The following is a 21,008-nucleotide window of genomic DNA, read 5'->3' as shown; positions in this document are numbered from 1 at the left end:
CAACAACAACAACAACAAAAGCAGCAGCATTGCTCGCAGCATTTTCAAAAATTGTTGAGGAAGTATTGTACTCAAGAGTGGTTAGCTATCTCAGCAGTAATGGGATACTTAGTAAATCACAGTTGGGATTTTAAAAATGCTGTTATACTGGGACAGCAATATACAATTTCACTGCCCACATAATAGATTCTTTAAATAGTAAAATGTCACCAATAGGAATTTTCTGTGACTTATCCAGAGCATTTGATTGTGTGAACCATGACATTATGTTACAGAAATTACAATTCTATGGTATAAATGGAACAGCATATGAGTGATGTAAGTCATACCTACAGAACAGGAAGCAAAAAGTTTCTTTATACAGTTTAAGTGATTTAAGGAAATTTCCCACCTCATCTAACTGGGGTGAAATTACATTAGGTGTTTCATAGGGTTCGATTATGGGCCCCCTTCTGTTCTTGATGTATGTGAATGACCCCCTTCTTATCTTAAATAAGAAGTTAAACTGACACTGTTTGCTGGTGATACAAGCATCATTATTAATCCAATAAAAGAAACTCCAATAGAAAATGATACAAAAAATGTCTTTGGAAAGTTATTGATTGGTTTCCTGCAAATGAACTTGCTCTGAACTTTGATAAAACACAGTAAATCCAATTTTCTACTGCAAGGAGTACAGTTCCTTCAATAAATATAGCACATCAACAGAAATCAGTAGCATGGTAGAGCATACTAAGTTTTTGGAGGTGCATATAAGTGATAATCTTAATTGGAAAGTTCATATTTTGGATCTCCTAAAGGGACTTGGTTCAGCAACTTTTGCGATCAGAAAAATTGCTAATTTTGATTATATAGAAATTAGCAAGCTAACATACTTTGCATACTTTCACTCTCTGATGTCATACGGAATAATATTTTGGGGTAACTCAACACTTAGGCAAAAAGTATTCACTGCTCAAAAGAAAGTGGTTAGAATAATAGTCACACGTCTTGAAGGCAACTGTTTAAAAGGTCAGGAATTCTTAGAACAGCCTCATAGTACATTTACTCAGTAACGAAATTTGTTCTCAACAACATGGAGGAGACTGGTGTTTAACGTCCCATCGACAACGAGGCCATTAGAGATGGAGCACAAGCTCGGATTAGTGAAGGATGGGGAGGAAATCGGCTGTGCCCTTTCAGAGGAACCATCCCGGCATCTGCCTTATGCATGGAAAGCCTAAATCAGGATGGCCAGAGACGGGTTTGAACCGTCATCCTCCTGAATGCTAGTCCAGTATGCTAACCACTGCACCACCTCGCTTGGTCTCAATAACCTGGACCAGTTTAAAAACAACAGTGACACTCATGATTATAACACCAGACAAAAGAAAGACTTACACTATCATCTACTTAACCTATCTTTGGCACAGAAAGGGGTAAGATATGCTGCTGTAAAATTTTTCGATAAACTACCACATGACATAAAATGTCTGACAGTCAGCAGTAAGTTTTGAAAATAAATTGAAATCATGTCTCCTTGGCAATCTATCTATACTGTAGATGAATTCTTGAATAGGAATAAATAAATCTATAGGTGTAATATATGCATTTTGTGCCATTTAAGGGTAACAAAAATTTTAAGCTTTAATACAGGCCCAGTAACTTAGCTGAGGGTGCTTCACAAAGTACTTAAAAGACACTTGTTCACCCAGATTTCTTGTTATTTTCAGAAGTCCTGGAATACCTAAACAAAAGCAGGATGTGCAAAGAAAACTTATAGAATGGGTTCACAGTTTAGGTAACACTAGAGCATGACATGTATGTAAAAAAAGGGGTCCAACAGCAGACAGTACAAGACAAATCTCAGCCATAATGTGAGTAATTATTCTTAAAATTTTAACAACACGATTTTACAAAACTGAGACATATGTGCAGGGATGGTTCCAACTGGTAGGTCATAGCTAACCAGCTGTCCCATCCTTGCCAAACTAGACCTGTATGTAAACACCTGTATATATGATTTATGTCTTTTTCTTATTAAATTGTACTACCACAAAATGTCCAACATCACTCTAACAGTGATCTTCAGTTGAATAATCTGCTGATGTTACTACTACTACTATTGCTATTGCTATTTATCTCCTCTCCCACCGTGCTACCCAAGTACAATGGAAACAGGAAACACATATGTGAAGTTCTAATGAAGGAAAAATATGCTCTCAGATTAACAAGAATGCCTTCTTCTTCTTCTTCTTCTTCTTCTTTCTTTTTTCTTTTTCTTTCTTTTTTTTTAATAACACCTGAGTATATTCAGTGATAGAAATGCCATGGTAAAGTAATGTGCCAACCTTCCAAACTGAAGGCCATAGTGGCATGTGAATTGAAGAAATACCCTAAAGACATATAGTTCTTAATTAAGTAAATATGGTGTAAGTTAAAGACATATGTAAATAGTTTCAATAACTGATAATTATTAGAAAGAAATTACCTTCCCACTCAGAATGTATGGATTCAATGTTCTGTGATTTTCTGGTACATCCGAAACAAGTTCTTCTGGTTGCCATTCTTTTATAAGTTGTTCTTTCTCCTGTATATATATTAGACACAATAATTTTAAAATTTTCCATCTTTCTCCAGCAAAAACATTCAGTAAAATCAATAGCAAAGCCATACTATACCTTTTTGGACAACTTCACCAGATCATTAGGATTGTAGCTTTTATGGAATATAAGCCATAGGACCCATAATCCCAAGAATATTTCCAGAACAAGATGATATGCTGGTACCTGTGAATGCAAGGAAATAACATTACTTCCACTGATACCATCCAACTATTTGTCCGCATAATTTGGGAGTCTAAAAACAGAAATAAATGGCATAATAAGAAAACAAATTATGCCAAAAGACAGACATAACTATCATTAAAAGCTATAATTAAATAGGCTAAATGAATAATACCATTAAACTAAAATATTTCTTGTGATCAATCCCTCAATTCATGGAGACAGAAATACTATGACTAGAGAATATTTGGAAGTTTATTACTTTATTATTTGGAGCCTGCATAAGCACCAACAGAGTGCAACAATTCAATAATAGTTACTAAAACAGCCTCATGTATTTATTTTTGGCAAGTTTCTCTTTCAGCCGATGCATATCTTGACCTGTTGTATGTTCCTGAAGGTTCTCCTTTATAATCAGATATACTGCCGTGAGCTCTAGTGTGTGCAGTGTACCATAGTAGTTAGCCATGCTGGCTGGTGTGCTGCAGGTCACCAGTTCAAATCCAACCATCAGCAATTATTTGTTATTTAGTATTCATCATTTCTGGAATGTTCTTGAAATATCTTATATTTATGATATTTGTATGATCAGGAGTATTTGAGGTTTGTATAAATACCAGCATTATGGAATATTCAATACTTGTATAAATAGCTATAAGCTCTGCACATGAGATCAGTTTTCTTCTGGCTGCACGTTGGAGTCAGTAATAAATGTGCTTTCAGTGCTAAGTGTCTTACTTCACTGACAACCTTGCCTTCAGCTTTGGACTTAATATTGGTATAGTGGTTTCAACATGACATAATTAGGTGGGGGCACTGGGTACCACTACATCAAACCATCTACATCAGTGTGGCTTCAAATAGGCAGAAATGCTGTTCAAGACAGCAAAATTGATGAAAGCATTCAGCTGAGTCACCATATACAACAGGTGGGATGAAATGTTGTGCATTGCAAATGTGTACTTTTACTTGGGAAGCTCAGTTCAACAGTGGTTTGAGAAAAATGAGGAGAAGCTTAATAGCTAGACGCAGTTTTTGCAGTTTCTAACATGCAATTCCCCCCCTCACTCCCCCCCCCCCCTCCCCCATGAACCATGGACCTTGCCGTTCGTGGGGAGGCTTGCGTGCCTCAGCGATACAGATAGCCGTACCGTAGGTGCAACCACAACGGAGGGGTGTTGAGAGGCCAGACAAACGTGTGGTTCCTGAAGAGGGGCAGCAGCCTTTTCAGTAGTTGCAAGGGCAACAGTCTGGATGATTGACTGATCTGGCCTTGTAACAATAACCAAAACGGCCTTGCTGTGCTGGTACTGCAAACGGCTGAAAGCAAGGGGAAACTACAGCCATAATTTTTCCCGAGGGCATGCAGCTTTACTGTATGATTAAATGATGATGGCGTCCTCTTGGGTAAAATATTCCGGAGGTAAAATAGTCCCCCATTCGGATCTCCGGGCGGGGACTACTCAAGAGGATGTCGTTATCAGGAGAAAGAAAACTGGCGCTCGACGGATCGGAGCGTGGAATGTCAGATCCCTTAATTGGGCAGGTAAGTCAGAAAATTTAAAAAGGGAAATGGATAGGTTAAAGTTAGATATAGTGGGAATTAGTGAAGTTTGGTGGCAGCAGGAACAAGACTTTTGGTCAGGTGACTACAGGGTTATAAACACAAAGTCAAATAGAGGTAATGCAGGAGTAGGTTTAATAATGAATAGGAAAATAGGAATGTGGGTAAGCTACTACAAACAGCATAGTGAACGCATTATTGTGGCCAAGATAGATACGAAGACCACACCTACTACAGTAGTACAAGTTTATATGCCAACTAGCTCTGCAGATGACGAAGAAATTGATGAAATGTATGATGAGATATAAGAAATTATTCAGGTAGTGAAGGGAGACGAAAATTTAATAGTCATGGGTGATTGGAATTCGAGAGTAGGAAAAGGGAGAGAAGGAAACATAGGAGGTGAATATGGATTGGGGCTAAGAAATGAAAGAGGAAGCCGCCTGGTAGAATTTTGCACAGAGCACAACATAATCATAGCTAACACTTGGTTTAAGAATCATGAAAGAAGGTTGTATACATGGAAGAACCCTGGAGATACTAAAAGGTATCAGATAGATTATATAATGGTAAGACAGAGATTTAGGAACCAGGTTTTAAATTGTAAGACATTTCCAGGGGCAGATGTGGACTCTGACCACAATCTATTGGTTATGACCTGTAGATTAAAACTGAAGAAACTGCAAAAAGGTGGGAATTTAAGGAGATGGGACCTGGATAAACTGAAAGAACCAGAGGTTGTACAGAGTTTCAGGGAGAGCATAAGGGAACAATTGACAGGAATGGGGGAAAGAAGTACAGTAGAAGAAGAATGGGTAGCTTTGAGGGATGAAGTAGCGAAGGCAGCAGAGGATCAAGTAGGTAAAAAGATGAGGGCTAGTAGAAATCCTTGGGTAACAGAAGAAATATTGAATTTAATTGATGAAAGGAGAAAATATAAAAATGCAGTAAAGGAATACAAACGTCTCAAAAATGATATCGACTGGAAGTGCAAAATGGCTAAGCAGGCATGGCTAGATAACAAATGTAAGGAAGTAGAGGCTTATCTCACTAGGGGTAAGATAGATACTGCCTACAGGAAAATTAAAGATACCTTTGGAGAAAGGAGAACCACTTGCATGAATATCAAGAGCTCAGATGGAAATCCAGTTCTAAGCAAAGAAGGGAAAGCAGAAAGGTGGAAGGAGTATATAGAGGGTCTATACAAGGGCGATGTACTTGAGGACAATATTATGGAAATGGAAGAGGATGTAGATGAAGATGAAATGGGAGATATGATACTGCGTGAAGGGTTTGACAGAGCACTGAAAGACCTGAGTCGAAACAAGGCCCCCGGAGTAGACAACATTCCATTGGAACTACTGACGGCCTTGGGAGAGCCAGTCCTGACAAAACTCTACCATCTGGTGAGCAAGATGTATGAAACAGGTGAAATACCCTCAGACTTCAAGAAGAATATAATAATTCCAATCCCAAAGAAAGCAGGTGTTGACAGATGTGAAAATTACCGAACTATCAGTTTAATAAGTCACAGCTGCAAAATACTAACACGAATTCTTTACAGACGAATGGAAAAACTAGTAGAAGCCAACCTCGGGGAAGATCAGTTTGGATTCCGTAGAAACACTGGAACACGTGAGGCAATACGACTTATATTAGAAGAAAGATTAAGGAAAGGCAAACCTACGTTTCTACTTAGAGAAAGCTTTTGACAATGTTGACTGAAATACTCTCTTTCAAATTCTAAAGGTGGCAGGGGTAAAATACAGGGAGCGAAAGGCTATTTACAATTTGTACAGAAACCAGATGGCAGTTATATGAGTTGAGGGGCATGAAAGGGAAGCAGTGGTTGGGAAGGGAGTGAGACAGGGTTGTAGCCTATCCCCGATGTTATTCAATCTGTATATTGAGCAAGCAATAAAGGAAACAAAAGAAAAATACGGAGTAGGTATTAAAACCCATGGAGAAGAAATAAAAACTTTGAGGTTCGCCGATGACATTGTAATTTTGTCAGAGACAGCAAAGGACTTGGAAGAGCAGTTAAACGGAATGGACAGTGTCTTGAAAAGAGGGTATAAGATGAACATCAACAAAAGCAAAACGAGGATAATGGAATGTAGTCTAATTAGGTCGGGTGATGCTGAGGGAATTAGATTAGGAAATGAGACACTTAAAGTAGTAAAGGAGTTTTGCTATTTGGGGAGCAAAATAACTGATGATGGTCGAAGTAGAGAGGATATAAAATGTAGACTGGCAGTGGCAAGGAAAGCGTTTCTGAATAAGAGATATTTGTTAACATCGAGTATAGATTTAAGTGTCAGGAAGTCATTTCTGAAAGTATTTGTATGGAGTGTAGCCATGTATGGAAGTGAAACAAGGACGATAAATAGTTTGGACAAGAAGAGAATAGAAGCTTTCAAAATGTGGTGCTACAGAAGAATGCTGAAGATTAGATGGGTAGATCACATAACTAATGAGGAAGTATTGAATAGGATTGGGGAGAAGAGAAGTTTGTGGCACAACTTGACCAGAAGAAGGGATCGATTGGTAGGACATGTTCTGAGGCATCAAGGGATCACCAACTTAGTATTGGAGGGCAGCGTGGAGGGTAAAAATCGTAGAGGGAGACCAAGAGATGAATACACTAAGCAGATTCAGAAGGATGTAGGTTGCAGTAGGTACTGGGAGATGAAAAAGCTTGCACAGGATAGAGTAGCATGGAGAGCTGCATCAAACCAGTCTCAGGACTGAAGACCACAACAACAACAACATGCAATTCAACAAAACCCGACATTTTAATTTCACAGAATGGGCATATGTTTAGTGAAACTGAACAGTTCAAATATCTAGGTGTTCAGATAGATAGTAAACTGTTGTGGAAAGCCCACATTCAGGATTTCGTTGAAAGACTTAATGCTGCCATTTTTACTATTCAAACAGTATCTGAAGTAAGTGATAGTTCGACATGAAAAGTAGTCTACTTTGCTTATTTTCATTTGCTTATGACATATGGTATTATATTTTGGGGTAAGTCTTCCCAGACTCAAATGATATTTTTAGCTCAGAAATGGGCAGTTTGGGCAATAAGTGGTATAAGTTTGCGAACCTCTTGTTTACCCCTGTTCATAAGTCTGGATATTCTAGCTTTGGCCTCTCAATATATATATTATTTACTGTCATTTCTTGTTAACAATATCAGCTTATTCCCAAGAATTAGCAGATTTCAGGCAATTAATACTAGGCAGAACTTCAATCTGCATTTGGATCACACTTCCTTGAGTCTTGTGCAGAAAAGGTGTGCAGTATACTGCTGCATCCATTTTGAATAAGCTACCACAATAATTCAAAGATCTTAGCAGCAATTCGTGCTGAAGTGTTTCCCCATGGGTCACTCCTTCTATCCTGTCGAGGAGTTCCCTGAAAAATTAAGCTGATTCCTGTGTTATATTGTTGATTGTGTTTACATAAACTTATGGCGTGTCTTTTTTTGGATTCATAAATATTTTATTTTATCTGCCATTACTTTTAAGTTGTAATTTCATGTACTGACATGTTCCATGACCTAAGAGATTTGCTCCTCAATTTGGTCCTATAGAACTAGATGTGAAAAATAAAAATAAAAAAATTCCAGGCCAAACTGAAGAAAACATCTGGTGACAGTCACCAGCAAGTCCTCTTAGTAGATGAACAATTGAAAAACAGAACCCAATAACATGGTGAACCAACACAGTCATACAGACAGAGTAGTGTGGCCCTTTGGACCATAGTAAATCTGAATATGACAGAAGCCAACGAAACCTCACACTTTGTGAAGGGAGTCACAGGGGACATGTATGAAGTTCTTCTGGAAAGGACATCACAACAGAAGAATTCATCATGTAGTGACAGTGCATCAAGGAAATGCAACAGAAAAAGAGTCAGATGAAAGAGCTATGTTTGACTCCCAAGTGTAGTCCCTCTGGCAATTGCGGCACGGCACATCACCAATACCTCACTTCTCTCACATACCAGCTTGTAAGAGAAGACACATGGCATTTTACGGGAGCCAGAACTGTCTAGCCGAGTACATAAGAGGTAGCAACCATGAACATTAACCCTATACAACAGGAGGTAACAGAGAACAACAGGAGGTTTATCAGTCTTTGGTACCAATCCTCACTACCAGTGCAATGTCCTTTGAAGATTTAACTTGGCCATCTCTGACATACACCACCACTGCCAATAGCATCCAATCAAGACAGGTACAACCAATTCCTCTGGTTGGTTGGTTTTTTGGAGTTAAAGGGAACAAACTGCGATGTCAGTAGTCCCATCATCCTGTATCTATCAAACAAGGAATAATCCTCAAAGGGAGGATACAAAACACAAATCCTGGGAAGCCTGATGGCAACAAAGATACAATAAGACAGAGATAAAAAAAAGGGAGAAGCAGGAGAGGAGTGAGAGGGAGTAAGATGAGCGAGTCTCTGCCCAGAATGCTGTTGGAGGGCCCTGGGCTATGGCATGTTCATTCCCTGAGATCCCAATACGATCAGGGGTCCAAACAAAGATGACGGGCCATCCAGATGATCAGAAAGAAGATTCTGGATGTTTGCGACTAATGGGTGATGATGGTAGCACTCATCTATAGGCTGAAGGCTGCTCAGGGAATCCCAGTACATTAGAAACATCTTCCATCTGTACGAACGAGCATGGCTAAGGGTCTGTTTGATGGCCACCAATTCTGCAGTGAAGACACTGCATCCACTCAGCAGGGATCATATAGTTCACTCCACCTTGCGTGTACGTATGTAAAGCCGGTTCCATCCATCGACTGTTGAGCTGTCAGTGTACATTGCTTCTGTACCTGGAAACACACTGAGAACAGCGACCAACGGGCGGCAAAAAAACCATGAGGTCAACTGAATTTTTCCATCCAAAGGATAAATCAAGACAAATCTGAGGTCAGGGTACACATCATGGGGATGTACCTGGCACTGAGGAAGTTGGAGTTCAGAGCATAGGCGCTGTATTTGAACTGCAATTGTGACCCCAATTTTGGGTCCCCATGGTGGGAGGTGAATCTCCCTACTAGGAAAAAGGACATGTTAGCTCAGATGCTCAGGGAAATTGCGAAGGTGCGTAGCATAACTGAGTAGCTCTTGTTGCCACCTGATCTGTAATGGAGTGACCCCAGCCTCCTCAAATAGGCTGTTCACAGGGCTATTTCTAAAAGCTCCTGTTGCAAGTTGGACCCCACAGTGGTGTACTGGGTCCAATGGCCATGATGCTGAGGTCGATACCGAATCGTATGCCAGACTCCCATAATCGAGATGGGACAGTATCAGAGTTTTGTAAAGCCACAGAAGGGTAAAGTGGTCTGCACTCCAGCTGGTGTTACTGAGGCAGTGAAGTGTATTACGGGGTAGCCAGCACTTTTGCTTAAGATGGGAAAGACACATCAACTGGGCATTGAAGACCAGTCCCAAAAAGTGGTAAGGCTCCCCCATATCGAGTAATTTGTGGTTGAGGTAAAGTTCTGGTTGTGGACGAACAGTACAACATCTACAGAAGTGCATAACCCAAGTCTTGGCAACTGAAAGCAATGGGTGAGGGCCCATGACTGCCTTTTGAATGGTGCCCTGCAGTCAGCGTTCAATCAACAACCACACCAAAGGAGCAACAGTAAAAGCAAAAATAATCGGCATACAAAGAGGGTTATACTGAGGACTCCACAGCTGCTGCTACATCTGATGGCCACTACAGAGAGAGAGAGAGAGAGAGAGAGAGAGAGAGAGAGAGAGAGGGGGGGGGGGGGTGTTACTCAACACAGAGCCCTACGGGACACTGTTTTCTTATATATGGGATATGGTGGGTACTGTGGTAAGCACCAACTTGTATCTAGAAAGTACAGTGAGACAAGAAGTTCTGGACAAGAATTGAAAGCACACCCTGCAGACCCCACTCATGTAAGGTATCAAGGATGTGGTATCACGTGCATTTGCAGGTCGAAGAAGACAACAATAATGTGTTGACATTTGGTCAAACTCATGGCAAACAAAGTTATCAGCACTAGAACGGCCTTAGCGAAAACCACCTTGGACTGGTGCCACAGGTCCCGAGACTCAAGCAGCCTACACAACCACCAGTTCACCATGTGTTCGAGTGTAAAGAACATTGGTGAGGCAAATTGGGTGATGCCTGTCCAGCTCTAGGTGGTGCTTACATGGTTTCAGCACTGGGATGATGATGCTTTCTTGCCACTGCGATAGGAACTCACTCTCACTTCATATATGGTTGAAGATAATAAGGAGATGACACTCACAATCCAGCGATAGGTGTTTTAGCATTTGGCTTTGGCTACAGTCTAGCCCTGGGGCTGTATCAGGGCAAATGACTAAGGAACTGAAGAATTCCCACTCACTGAATGGAGCATTATATGGCTCCAGGTGGTATGTAGTGAAGGATAAGTGCATTCGCTCCAACTGCTGTTTGAGGTCATAAAAGGAAGGTTGATAGTTCTCAAACACAGAGGCTGGAGCACAGTGCAGAGCAAACTGTTCAGTGACAGCATTTAGGTCTGTGAAGACAGCACTGTTCAAGGAAATACCACATGCACCTGCAGAGGACTGGTATCCGTAGAGGCATCTGATCATCAACCAATCCTGTGGAGGAAGGATCTGTGGTCCAATGGTTGAAACATGCCGTTCCCTGTAGTCTTGGTTCTGTCATTTTATTAGGTGACGTATCCAGGCTTGGAGCTATTTAAAGGCAATGAGTTGCACCACCAATCAAGCTGCTTACGGCATTGCAGAGCACACCTGTTATCTCTAATAGCCTTGGTGATTTCAGAGGTTCATCAAGGTACTGTTTTCTGATGGGATGATCTTGAAGAATAAATGATTGCTAAGTTGGCTGCTGATAGGATGGCTGCTGTTGTACTCTGGACAGCCACATCAATACCTCCATGTAGCAGGGAGCTAAGGACTACACTGGAGGTGAAATCATCACAGTTGGCATTGTTGAGAGCCATCCTGAGTAGGTGCCAAGGGGGGTGATGCTGAGGGAGGAGAGGGAGATAGGGAAGTGGTCACTATGACACAGGTCATCGTGGACACTCTAGTGGTCAGATGGGAGAAGACCAGGCCTGCAAATGGAAAGATCCATGGCCGAGTAAGAGACACTTCACCATCAGGAGGAAGATAAACATTACAGATGGTAGAATCCTAAGATGCCGTTACCCGAACAGCCTTAGCCTCCAAAGTTGTATCAGGAGGCACGAGTTCACATCCACAACATATGTACCCGCTCCACCCAACACCCTATCACAGTCAGCACTATTCTCAAAATAGCCCTGGTATCTGTTGAGGTCAGGGATCCACATTGATGGAAAATGTCCTGATGGGAAATGCAGTAGGGAGGTGCTTAAGAAATTTCATTTAGTCAGGTAGTGGAAAAAACTGCTACAATTCCACTGGAGAATCATGCTGTCGTTACATTGTGAGGTCGTGGAGGGACCAAGATGGTAGGCCCAGTGTCACTTGCTGCCACTGGTTGAGAGGTTATGGTATCAACACAAATAGGTTCCGAGACACATTGTCCGTTGCAATCTGACATCTCAGGAGCCACCAGGATCTCTGCTTCAACCACAGAAGCAGAACATGCAGGATCTGGTGGCATGGGGGGCTCCTCTGAATTAGTTTCATGGACTGAGGAAGGTTGCAAAGTCATATAACCAGCAGCCTGTGGCTCCCTCAGCCATTGGCTGGTATCTAGTTGTAGAACAGCAGAAATATTGGAGGGGAGTATCCCAAGGGACTCCTTCCTGGTGTAAGAAGCCAAAGAAGGGCGATGCATCTCTGGCTGGGGAATCGGGATTGATGCCCCTGGCGGGTGGGGAGCCATTGCTCCTACAGTGTGTGTGTGGGAAGGAGCAGGAGAGCCCCCAACCAGCAAGGGGGCAGGCATGGTCGAGTAACACTTAGGCCTGTAGTACGAGGCATAATCGGCAAGAGTACTGTTGCCAGAGGGTGACGTCATAGCTGTAGCATACAGCATTGTCATGCTGCAGGAAGTAGACACTTGTAGTGTTTTTTTGGCCTCATGGTATGTTAGTCTGTCCTGAGTCTTATATTCCCGTATTTTTTTCTCTCTCTGAAAGATAGCGCAGTCTGATGAGGAGGGAGAATGTTGGTCTCCACAGTTGACACAGATGGGGGGAGGGGCACACGCAACATTTGTGTGCAACAGTCATCCACAATCCTTACAGATTGGGCTGGCATTGCAACACGAAGATGTGTCCGAATTTCATGTGTTTGAAGCACCGCATCCGGAGGAGAGGGGGCGGGAGGCAGGAGATTTCACGTCACATCAGTATACCATCACCTCGACCTTTTCAGGCAACGAACTGCCTCAGAGGCCATGATGAAGGCCCCAGTAGCAAGCTTACTGTCCTTTGCCCCCTATTGATATGATGGACAAAGTGTACACCATGTCGCTCCAAGTTGGCATGCAGCTCATCATCAGACTGAAAGAGCAGCTCATGACTGAAAATGATGCCCTGAAACAGATTTAGACTATTATGGTGAGCAATAGTCACCGGAATGTCATCCGACTTGTCGCAAGTGACCAACACCTGTGACTGGGTACAGGATGCTGTTTCAATCAGAATTAATCCACTCTATGTCTTAGAGATGGGTGCAAATTCTCCAAACATGTGCTCTTTTTTCTCTACAAAGAATAAATTAAGGTTCTTTGGCCAAAAAAGAATCCTCATCTGTCCCTGTACAAACCAGGTATTGGGGGGAGTATTTCTCTGCTTGTTGCTTAATCCTACATTCCTCCCATGACATAACCAGAGAAGGAAATAGTTTGGGGTTGTATCTGAAGAGACAGACGGGGCCATATTATCACCAGCATGAGAAAGTTTCATCTGTAAGGCATCTGCCATGGTGCCACCCACTCTGAACGGGGGCTCTCCAATGGGTGCCACCCAGCCTCTGGTGAGTAATCCATTGCTTGAAGTCCTGGTACCTGTCATGATGGGCAGGTACTCCTTGGCATAGGTAGGAAGTTTCCAGCTCAGGCACCAACAGTGTGATCCCTGAATGGTCAGGGAGCTACTTCCAGGCAAGTACTTGAGACGAACACCCCCCCCCCCCCCCACACACACACACATACAAAGGGATGGCTACCATGTTGGTTCTGGGCATATTGTGTGCTATCCTATTAGAAAGGAAGGGTGCTAAGATGGGAAGGCACAAAGAAGTAACATACACCACACTGGGAGACCTTCCCTGCTTGATCTACACTTCTGAAAAATTTGGAAAAGTGATGGCAGGTCAAACCCACAAAGGGGACCTTGTATTGATTAATGTCAAGATGTAGACAGCAGTGGGAGTGCAAAGGAGAACCAAGGTCCTAAACCACATACCATGTCCAGCTGTGTCTGCACTAGAAACACCATCTGATGGAAAGGGAGAGGAGGACAGGGATGGTGGAAGTGTACACTTGCAGCACATTAATGCTGCAAAGGATGGTGCCCCATTGTAGCAAGCACATACTCACATAGAGTTGTGATCCCCCTGGGGTAATCAACTCCTCTGCCAAGTAAAACAGCCAGCAGACAAACAGACATTTGGAGGATAAAGAACAAAATGCAGGTATTTTTTTGTTGTAAGTGCCCTGGACATGTTGTGCACTACTGCAGAGAGAGAAAATACATGTCTGACTACTATGATGCAAGACATAAACCATCACAACAGTCCTAATAGCACCAGTTGACTGCAGCCACTTATAGTCGACATGTGGGCGAAGCTAATCACTGCATTTGGATGTAGTCGTACACCAACATGCCCTAGCCATTCCCTGTTGCTGTACAGATGTACCAGACACTTACCTGGCTACCAAAGTCATGGAAACTAAGCGAGGTGACAACCTATGGTGGTGAAGCCACCACATATGAAAATACTCCATGGATAACAGGCACAAGATGCCAGGACATCATCATTGATGGGCTACTTGTGCGGACACTAGCTGAGTCAGACTTCCTTTCTCGGTAACATTAATTGCTTGTAGTCGTCAGCTAAAGGAAACTATGTTTTGTGATACAAAAGTGATTGTGCAGAATGTCACAAATGGAAAGTACATCTAGACGATGGAACAAGTACTGCCAAGAATAACCATCAATGACAGAATTTAGCCTTTGAATTTGTCATTTTAACAGAATGCAGTCGTCATAATGATATTCTCAGATGGGACTTCTTACAGGGATCACAAGCAGTCAAAGACTGTGACAGATCAGAGCTCCAGACTGACAAAGCTATTCCAACACATACACAGAACAAAGATTGCTATGTGCGGTTGCTTGCATCATTCAGGAGAAGCACCATGGTAGTAATGGGCATGGCTGTTGAAGGGCAGCAGAACAGAGGGGCAGACAAGGCACGAAGTAGACCTAGAAAACACGAGATAGGCAAAGTCATTGTCAGGAAAGTGCAACGAGATGGGCATGACCCACACACAGAAGAAAGAGGCCCAGGAGGGTACCAGGGGACCAGGGCCAAGGGGGAATTATCTGCAGCAAGCAGAAAGGAAGGCAGAACAAAGGGCAACATGTCAGGAGGTGACACGCCTGGGCTCACAGAGTCAGAAAAGAAAAGAGCAACGACGTCACCATTAGACAAAGAAAGGGGGTCGAAGGAGTGGGTGGGAACCGTGGGCACAGAAAGCGATGCAGGTCTGAAGCAGGGTGGAGGTCGGGTAGGCTGGTGGCGTGCGAGCCGATGGCATGAGGTGTGTGGGCCAGTGGTGGACAGGTCAGTGGTGCTAGAGCTGGCCTTTCTGAAGCTGGGATGGGTGCATTGACCAGTGGCGAGGGCGGCAGTGGCACTGGAGCAGGCAGCATAGGAGCCAATGTTGTTGCAGGTGGAGGCATTGGAGTTGTGGGGGTGAAACTGATGGGGCCCTAGGCAGTGAAGCCAGTGGGTTTGATGGCATAGGAGCTAGTTCAGAGGAGGCTTCCAGGCTGAGGAGAATTGGCAGAGCCTAGAGAGACAGCAAGGTCAGAGAGGACAGTTGAACCAAAGAATGTGTCAGAACCAGAGAAGGCAGTGGAGGCCGAGGAAGCATTAGAGCAGGAGAGGGTATTGGAGTCCAAAGGTGAGTGAGAGCAAGGGGTAGACTGAAGTCTGAGGATAAGGCACTGGAGATGGTAGTGACAGTGGTGGAGCAGCTGCAGGCAGAGGAGGCAGAGACAGCCAGGAGAGAAGCACTGGGAAGTGCAGAGATGTGGAGAAGATGGTTCACTCCTGCAATGAATACAGGACACAAATCTGAACATTTTCGAGCTCTAGAGGAAATGGTGACAACTGTGCTGAGTTCTGAGCAGGGGTAAAGAGTTTGTGCATCGGCACAGGTGAGGTGCCATCGAAGAAGTTCAGTGGTGCACAGGTGGTGTTGCGTGAGGTGGAGAAGCTGTGCTGTCCTATCTGTGGCACATGGGGGCATTATCACCAATTAGTGCTGAGTCAAGCGAGCAATGCCCTGGCTGAGACTTGCAATTGCAGACCCAGTAGCTGGGAAAATTACAGCAGTGAAGTTCTAGTATGTGAGGAGCCATGTGGATCACAATGATGCTTTAGAGACATGTCCATGAAACAACAGTAGCACATGTAAGATCATTCCTCATAACCACTTTTATGTCTTGGTCTTTACAAGATGGCAGGGACAGCACATAATAAAGTTGTTCCACAGTTTACAATGAAAAAACACACACATAAACAGCTCATGCTCTGATGTGGAACAGAAAATAAGAGCCATTCTGATTGAATGATAGTTCTCACTATAGTCCAAATCGGTGTACAATCGATGTCTGGTTGATGTCCTAGACTGTGATCCAGCCAGTGTACGTGCAGAGTGGAGTCCTGTACCTCGCTGGATTGACATTCGGTTGGAGATCAGGGCAGTGCTGAAGGTGGCTGCTGATGAATGCTACAGATGGGGTTGGGTTGGGTTGTTTGGGGAAGGAGACCAGACAGTGAGGTCATTGGCCTCATCAGATTAGGGAAGGACGGGGAAGGAAGTCGGCTGTGCCCTTTCAGAGGAACCATCCCGGCATTTGCCTGGAGCGATTTAGGGAAATCACGGAAAACCTAAATCAGGATGGCAGGATGCGGGATTGAACCATCGTCCTCCTGAATGCGAGTCCAGTGTTGCTACTGACGGATTAGCTGCAAGAAGCAGCTGGCATTGATACTGGAGCAAGAGCAAATACTGCTAACTAGTGATCATGCAGTGTCTTCAGTATTTCCCTGAGGGTCACATCAGATCCAGAGATCCACTGATTCCCATTTGTTGAGTTCAGGAACATACCCAAGAGGAATGCCACTGCTGCAGCCGGGATTTGTATTAGATGCCCCAGAGGTAGTTTGTCACCTGCTTCCATTATTAGCATTTGTTACAGTGGCTCACACAGATAATTGGTGGTTGATCCCCAGAGCTGATACAGTGTTTTACCATGGGCCACTTGGTCTGTCTTTCTCCACACTGGATTTCAAAGAATATGAAAACTGTAAGTAGAATGACTGTCAATCGCCAACATTGTTCCTCGGTTAGACCACAGCCTATTGCCAATTTGGTAGTAGCTTCCTCCCTGCACTGTCTGTGGTGATAGTGAAGCATGATTCTTCACCAATGACACTAAGCTGTCCTTCCTGGACTGATTCAGATGCCTCCGTGCATTCGTATTTAGGGGTGAGTTGGGGCTGCTCGTGACACTTAGATATCCAAAATTCGTTTCAACCACCATCACTGGTATGCAGATTTCTTTTGTGTGTCTAAGAAGCTTTTTGCAGTCAACAAAAGCCTCACAGTTTTACTGAGCATCTTGACTGATGACTGAAACTTGTGTTATGGTCGTCTCTTCTCTCGAGGGTGCCTCTGTGCAAGTGCTGGTGACAGGGTGTTCACCAATCTTCCTACAGCACTCATCACTGCACCCGACCTCACTTGCTGCTCCCTCTAGCCATGAGCCCGACACTACTTCGGTCCTCCTGTCCCTTTGTAGCGATGATGCAGCCAGCCATGGACAGCCTGCCCTTCGAGGGTAGCGTACCTTGTCTACTGGTACTGAGGTCCCCACCTATGTTTCCTCCTGTGCTCCTACATGCATCACCATGCTCCTATATGCACTGCCATGCTCCAATGTGCACTACTGCGGGTGTCCACACATGTCCTTCAGCCAAAGTCCTCCAAAATATTAAAGTCCTGTCACTATTCCTCTGAGTGATGCCTACGTAGAGTCCAGAGATGGCCTACAATGTCTATGGAGCCTAAGTCCTAGAGACAATGGACGAACACTGCAGCTTGTAGACTCGGCAGTAAGTGGAAACTGAACATGACTTGGCTCTCTGAAGAGAACTGTCCACTGTATCTCAGTGCTCCAGTATTTAAGGTCACATTGACCAATCGCTATCCACACACGATGCCCATGGGATGGCACCTGCGGCCCCTTGCGGACCTCGGTATAGCTTAGTTTGTACCACCAACCCAAACAGCTGCTGTGCTACAACTGTTTCGAGTGCGGCTTATTGACCACAGTGAGATACTCACTGGAGTCGTGAGCACCATCACCACACGTTCTTCATGCTCAGGTTTTCCTCTTCCTTCAGTGACTTTTCTTCAAATGTTCTGGTCCATTTCTTCCTTGTGCATCACTGAAGTCACAGCCTACAACAGCTTCTTCTATCTGATGTGCCCTCTCCATGGGCCTCTTCCCTGTCCTCCAGCATCCTTGCTTGCTCATAACCGTTCTCCACTTTTTGGTGCCTCTGTCACACTCACAGCCACCTCTCCACCTCCTGTTCATTTCCTCCTTCCCTCCACCCATCGACATCCGATGGCTTCACCATCTCTTTTTAAGGGGTAGGGGCTGAAGTATCTGGTCACTTGCCTGGCAACATACCACAACAGAACACACACGTGGCTGGCCAGTTTCCATACCCTCGGCATCCTCTGTAGCAATCCCAACTCTGACCAGACAAGCCACTCTGTGTATGCACCAGATGAAAACAGCAACACATACCACTGTGTACAAGTCAGAGGGTAACAGCAACATGCGTATCCCTCTGTGCACACGCCAGACTCCAGTGGGCTACACAAGTGGTATCAGCATTGCCTGCCAGTACCATGCACCATGACCTCGGCACTATAATCTGTCCACACACCACACGAAGTGCATCCACATGATCCTCACTGACATCCTTCTTCTGGACTATTTAAGATGCTCCACAACTACTAACCAGCAGCATTCGCTCCCATGCTGGCTTCAACACCAACTGCTCTTTGCGGCTCATCCATTGGTAGTGATTCTCAGCAGCAGTCTTCAGTGCCATCTTTATCTCTGACTGGATGTGACCCAGTGCTGCCCCAGACTTCAACCAACAAAACAACCTGCCTTTACTGACTGAACCAGACACCAACCCAGACATCAACCGGATAATCATCTAGGACATCAACCAGAAATTGACCAGACACTGATGAGGACACTGATTGTGACTAGTGAGAACTTGGTCATTCTACCGAAAGTGGCTCTTATTTTTTATTCTGCTGCAGGACCATGAACTGTTCATCTGTGTGTTGTCTTCGCCCCCTCATAGAGACCAAGCCATAAAAAAATGTGTCTGATGGCAAGAACAAGTGGACATTGTGCAGTACATGTACACTCCAAGAACTACTCAAAATTACTACGAAAAGTCATTATAAACTCAAGAAACAGGTACACTGTGTCAGAAATCAGTAGTTCCGAGAACAGACTTAAGGGCTAGATGGACTGTAGTGAAATGAGACATAAGACAAGCAGTCACAGGATAGGATAGGATAACATCTCTATTGCATCAAATGGAAGGGCTTTAAATGATCAGGATCACATGTATGAGATACGTCAAATAACCATTTTCTAATTATAGTAGACAATATAGGGACAAACAGTTCAAGAGAAAAATCACAGCAGTATATTGAAAACGCATTCTCATAAAATTCAATCAAGAGTGTATCACTTACTTCTCCTTCTGAAATTAAGAAAATTATATGTTCTTTCAAAAATAAAAGCCCATATGAATTTGATGGTGTTCCCAACAGAGATATCAATAACTACTGACCTATTTTACTGCTGACATCATTTTCCCAAATTTCTGAGAAGATGATGTATTCTAGAAGAGTATCTCACCTGAGGAACAATAACAACATCAAAAACCAAAGTTTGGATTTCAGAAGAGTTGCTCTACCGAGTATGCCATTGACACGTTCATCCACAAAATTTTACAACCATTAAATAACAAAACAGTGCCTATTGGTATTTTCTATGACACACAATATTCTCCTAGATAATTGAGGTTTCGTGGGACTGATGGTACAGCCAACCAATGGATAATGTCTCACTTTATTAAAAGAATGCAGAAAGTTGTATATTATTCTGACTGGGGAGAAATCACATATGGGATTCCCCAAGATTCAATTTAGGTCTGCTTTTGTTCCTCATATATATTAAACTTTCGCTACTTGAGAGAGAGTCTGCATGAAAAATGAGTGATCATAGAACAATGGAACTTTGTGAAAACATTTGTAAGGATATGTGGAAGAGAAATGACAAATAAACCAATGAAACAAACACATTTTAATTTCGACATGAGAGGGTTCAAATTTGGTGATCTTAGTAGCCACGAAACAATTGGTCAATTATTCAGTTTTCTCCAAATGTGTTACAGAGTAACCGAGTGACCTCATAAGCAATGTGAAGTGGAGCTCCACATGCATCAAAACAGCTGTGTCCACAGCACCTCTCTCTCACAGAGCATGGATTATGTGGTGAGGGAAATCAGAGTAATGTGTGCCATTCACACTGCATTTCCTTGGTCCTTGGAATCTGAATTCCTCAAAGAAAAATGGACCAATCATGAACTTTGCTGTGAAGCCACAAAACAACAGTGATGCATTCACTATGCAGGTGAATTTCATGAATATTCGCTGGTGGTGAAAATCCCAAAATGCAACAACTGTAAGTGTTCACTGCCCCAGTGAGCGTAAAGTATGTTTCATCAATACACAAAATTTTCCAAGGTCACATATTGTCAACTTCGGCCCTTGAAAGAAATGTAAGAGCAACATTTAGTTGAATGTCTGCATCACACGCTAAAAGTTGGTGAATAATGAAGTTTGCACGGATACATGTCAAAACCGTTCGCAGCACTTTTCAAATGATGGCCAATGGAAATGTTCAGCTATCGTAACAGCTCCTGCTCTTCTTGAAGATTGCACATTCTCAGCACTCTCAGCCATGACAATAGTAACTTTTTAAACAATTTGCGGTGCAACTGTCCATCAGCTTCTCCCATGAGCATTTCCCAAATCGCCAGTTAATTCGAACTTCCGAATAATGTTCTTCAAACAGAGTGAAGGAGGAGGACTTCTCTGTATTCCTTTAATGAGTCAATACTCACAAAGAGCAGCAGCACTATTGCTGTTGTTCTCATAAAACAGCTTTACAAGTTAAGCCCTGCTCACTTTGCCCAGATCCATGTCGATTGTCAATAGCCGTAATATGCACGGACTTTTTGTGTTTCTACCCTACATTGTCATTCCAGTACCACTGCCTAATGGCAAATGATGACAATAGTACGACTACAAACACATTCCTGCAACGT

At 43.3% G+C, this 21,008-nt stretch overlaps 1 protein-coding gene across 1 annotated transcript in view; it reads right to left on the bottom strand.

Moving 5' to 3' along the window:
- The window catches only part of LOC126480721 (serine palmitoyltransferase 1), a 112,406-nt gene that overhangs the window by 78,061 nt on the left and 13,337 nt on the right, over positions 1-21,008 (bottom strand). The window contains exons 2-3 of the mRNA XM_050103981.1: positions 2,661-2,768; positions 2,471-2,569 (exon numbers count right to left, since the gene is read on the bottom strand). Of these exons, the coding sequence (XP_049959938.1) occupies positions 2,471-2,569; positions 2,661-2,768 (207 nt within the window). The remainder of the gene's footprint in view (positions 1-2,470; positions 2,570-2,660; positions 2,769-21,008) is intronic.

Source organism: Schistocerca serialis, chromosome 5 (genome assembly GCF_023864345.2).
Source record: "Schistocerca serialis cubense isolate TAMUIC-IGC-003099 chromosome 5, iqSchSeri2.2, whole genome shotgun sequence".
NCBI lineage: Eukaryota > Metazoa > Arthropoda > Insecta > Orthoptera > Acrididae > Schistocerca > Schistocerca serialis.
Note: the sequence above shows the minus strand (reverse complement) of the source record. Positions and strands in the feature narration are given on the sequence as shown.